The following is a 3446-nucleotide window of genomic DNA, read 5'->3' on the forward strand; positions in this document are numbered from 1 at the left end:
CAACACCGGTACGAGACACAAAGCAAATACAAGATGACATTAGAGCAAGTGGAGGCCAACTAGGTTACCATGAGGACAGACATCAATACGATCCAGGAGAAGATGGATCAACTGTTGGAAACTATGCTTGCGATCACTCAGAGAGAGAGGAGCGAGGAGGAAGAAGCTAGAGCAAGAAGGAATGATGGCGCACCAGGTCCAAATCCCCAAGATGAAAGTTACGTCCCCACCAAGAAGAGATTGGTTCAGATACCAATAGGAGGCAAAGGAGATGGAGACCATGCAGAACCTTCTGATACGTCTACTCATCATGGATCCGAAATTGGAGATGACCAGTATGATGCATTCTATATGCCTGATCAACCAAAACCTAAAATACTTCCAGAACCTGCTGCAGATAGGCTCCGTGCCCTGGAAAAGAAAATCAAAGCCATAAAAGGAAACAACATCTTCAGTGCTTCTTCCATGAACATGCGTTTGGTATCGAATTTAGTCATCCCGGCTAAATTTAAAACTCCTAATTTCGAGAAATATAAAGGATAGACTTGTCCAAGAAGTCACTTGGTGATGTACTTCAGGAAAATGGCTGCTCATACCGAAAATGACAAACTATTTGTACACTGTTTCCAAGACAGTTTGAGTGGAGCATCTCTGAGATGGTATATAAGTTTAGAACAGGGGCGAATCCAAAGTTGTGAGGATTTGGCTGACGCATTTCTCCGTCAGTACAAATACAACTTAGATATGGCACCCGACTGAATGCAGTTGCAATGGATGGCTATGAAGGAGAGTGAGTCATTCAAGGAATACGCCCAACGGTGGAGAGAGTTGGCTGCTCAGGTAGAGCCACCATTGTCTGAGAAGGAAATGACTGGGATATTTGTGGACACCTTGAAGGACCCATTCTTTGATCGATTAGTAAGTAGTGCAGCATCTGACTTCGCACATCTCGTCACGATTGGAGACCGCATAGAGAAGGGGTTGAGGGATGGAAATATTCCTGGAGAAGTGACAACATCTAACGCACCAAAGAAATATTCTGGAGGCTTCCCAAGAAAAAGAGAAGGTGAAACAAACACCATATCCAGGAAGTATAAAGGGAAGCAACAAGCTTCATATGGTCAAGTCGCCGCCGTGGTACCTATACCCTATCAACAACCAATGCAGCAACAAAAAATGTATCAACCACAACATCATCAACATCATCATCAGCAAAATACCGCACCACCAAGACAGTTCAAGCCAAGACCCCCAAGAAGACAACTTGATTCTCTACCAGTACCTTATAGTCAGATATTCCCATATCTGCAGAAGGAGGGCCTTCTAACATTGAGGGAGTTAAAACCATCCGTTTTTCCGTATCCACCTAGATACGACGCTAATGCCCATTGTGAATTTCACATGGGAGCACCTGGTCATACTTTGGAAAACTGTTTCGCATTTCAGAATCGAGTACAAGACTTGATTGAAGCCAAGGCCGTTTCTTTCACTCCAAGACGCCCGAACGTGAATACCAACCCTATGCTGACACATAAGGATGCTTCCGTCAGTGCCATTGAGGAGAGTGATGAAGGCAAACTGATCCGTAAGGTTGAAGAGATTCAAACCCCTATCACCATGATAGGAGCACAATTGCTGAAGAGTGGTCTGATCCTGGAAGAGTTGGTTGAGGAAGAGAATAATGAAGAGTTGAGGAGTTATATACAACAAATGCTGGATCGAGGCGAGTTACAGATAACTTACTGTGTCAAGAGCAAGTGTCAGGAAGAGATAGCCGTGGTAGATATCCCCTATGATAAGGTCAAAGTAGAAATACCTATAAGCCCGTTGGTGATAGAGTTCCCAGCACCATTCGAATATAAAAATGAGAAGGCAGTCCCATGGATATATCAACCCAGAGCTTTTAAGCAGGGGCGGAAAGATAAACCTTTAATGATTAACGAACCAGATGTCACTTCAATTGTGGGGCCAACAGGAATGACGCGTAGTGGCCGGGTATTCGCACCAAGAACTGCTGATACTTCTGAGAGAGCTAAAGGGAAGGAAGCTGTTGTCCAGATCCCCATCCCTAATCAGGGGATGCAAGTCTTGCACCTATCTCCTAAAGCTGCTATCACTCGTGAGAAGGCTGAGGAGTTTTTAAGAATAATCAAGAAGAGCGATTACAAGGTGGTGGACCAACTAAACCAAACACCTTCCAAAATTTCCATGTTATCTCTACTACTCAACTCAGAAGCGCACGGGAATTCGCTGTTGAAAGTATTGAGCGCCGATCATATCACAAAGGACATAACAATAGAACAATTTGATGACGTGATAGCTTGTGTGACTACTGGAAATTTCTTGGGTTTTAATGATGACGAACTACCGATTGAAGGAAAGAACCATAACAAGGCTCTCCACATTTCCTTGAAGTGCATGGATACTATACTGTCAAGGGTGTTGGTAGACACAGGTTCCTCATTGAACGTCATGCCAAAGACGACTTTGATAAAGCTGCCAGTGGAAGGGATAAGTATGAAGCCCAACACCCTAATCGTAAAAGCATTTGATGGCTCAAGGCGAGCAGTGATAGGAGAGTTGACTTACCAACCAAGATAGGTCCAACAATTTTTAATATTACATTCCAAGTCATGGATATACATCCTGGTTACAGTTGCTTACTCGGGAGACCCTGGATTCACTCCGCAGGTGCTTTCACCTCCACTCTGCATCAAAAACTAAAATTCATCACAAATGACAAGATGATTGTGGTTGGAGGAGAAGAAGGTATCTTGGTTAGTCACTTGACATCTTTCCGATATATCGAAGTGGATGGTGAAATCACTGAGACAACCTTCCAATCCTTGGAAGTAGTAAACATGATGGCCATTCAACAGACCTTGGAGCTCCCAAAATCCGGACCATCCATGGCCTCGTGGCAAGGAGCTAGAGTTGTTATGGAAAGTGAAGATGCACAAGATTGGGGCAAAGTGGTTGAATTGAAAGAGAAACGAGACAAGTTTGGCTAGGGTATGACCCGTCATCACACAGAGCTGGTAACCAATCTGACAAAGAGAAGATTCCTTATGTGGAGAAAACTTTCACCAGCGCTGGCCACATCTTTGGCAAGCAGGTGGCAATGATCAGTGAAGAAGACCGCAAGGAGGGGGTGTCCAGCTGGATGCGTCAAGCCGCACCTAATGAAGAACTAACAAACTGGAAGGCTGTGGAAGTTCCCCAAATATTTTAAAAGTAATTTTATCATTTTTAGACAAAACCTTGTGCTCTGCCCAAGGCACAGTGGCATGTTGTAGGGCCTCCTTTATCTTTTTCAAGAGTTTTTATCATTAATGAAATGACGTTTTGCATTCAAATTTTTGTTCCTTTTCTTTTTTATCTATTTACGAAAATGGCAATCAATTTTTATGCACGCACTTTCTAAATAAACTGCATAAATCATAACA

At 43.4% G+C, this 3446-nt stretch overlaps 1 protein-coding gene across 1 annotated transcript; it reads left to right on the plus strand.

Moving 5' to 3' along the window:
- The first annotated feature begins 351 nt into the window (after positions 1–351).
- On the plus strand, positions 352–3011 carry LOC127135067 (uncharacterized). Its single transcript, XM_051061884.1, has 3 exons — positions 352–480; positions 898–2313; positions 2745–3011. Exons 1-3 carry the CDS (start codon positions 352–354, stop codon positions 3009–3011), a joined length of 1812 nt encoding a protein of 603 aa, XP_050917841.1.
- Positions 3012–3446: the final 435 nt, after the last annotated feature.

This window comes from Lathyrus oleraceus, chromosome 4 (assembly GCF_024323335.1).
Source record: "Lathyrus oleraceus cultivar Zhongwan6 chromosome 4, CAAS_Psat_ZW6_1.0, whole genome shotgun sequence".
Taxonomy (NCBI): domain Eukaryota; kingdom Viridiplantae; phylum Streptophyta; class Magnoliopsida; order Fabales; family Fabaceae; genus Lathyrus; species Lathyrus oleraceus.

Excerpts from the sequence above, each read along its gene's own strand:
- LOC127135067 (XM_051061884.1), top strand. The coding sequence starts at position 352 with ATGCCTGATCAACCAAAACCTAAAATACTTCCAGAACCTGCTGCAGAT. Across the intron at positions 481-897 it reads CTTCCATGAACATGCGTTTG|GACCCATTCTTTGATCGATT; the intron begins GTATCGAATTTA and ends GACACCTTGAAG. Across the intron at positions 2,314-2,744 it reads CAATAGAACAATTTGATGAC|ATGATTGTGGTTGGAGGAGA; the intron begins GTGATAGCTTGT and ends ACAAATGACAAG.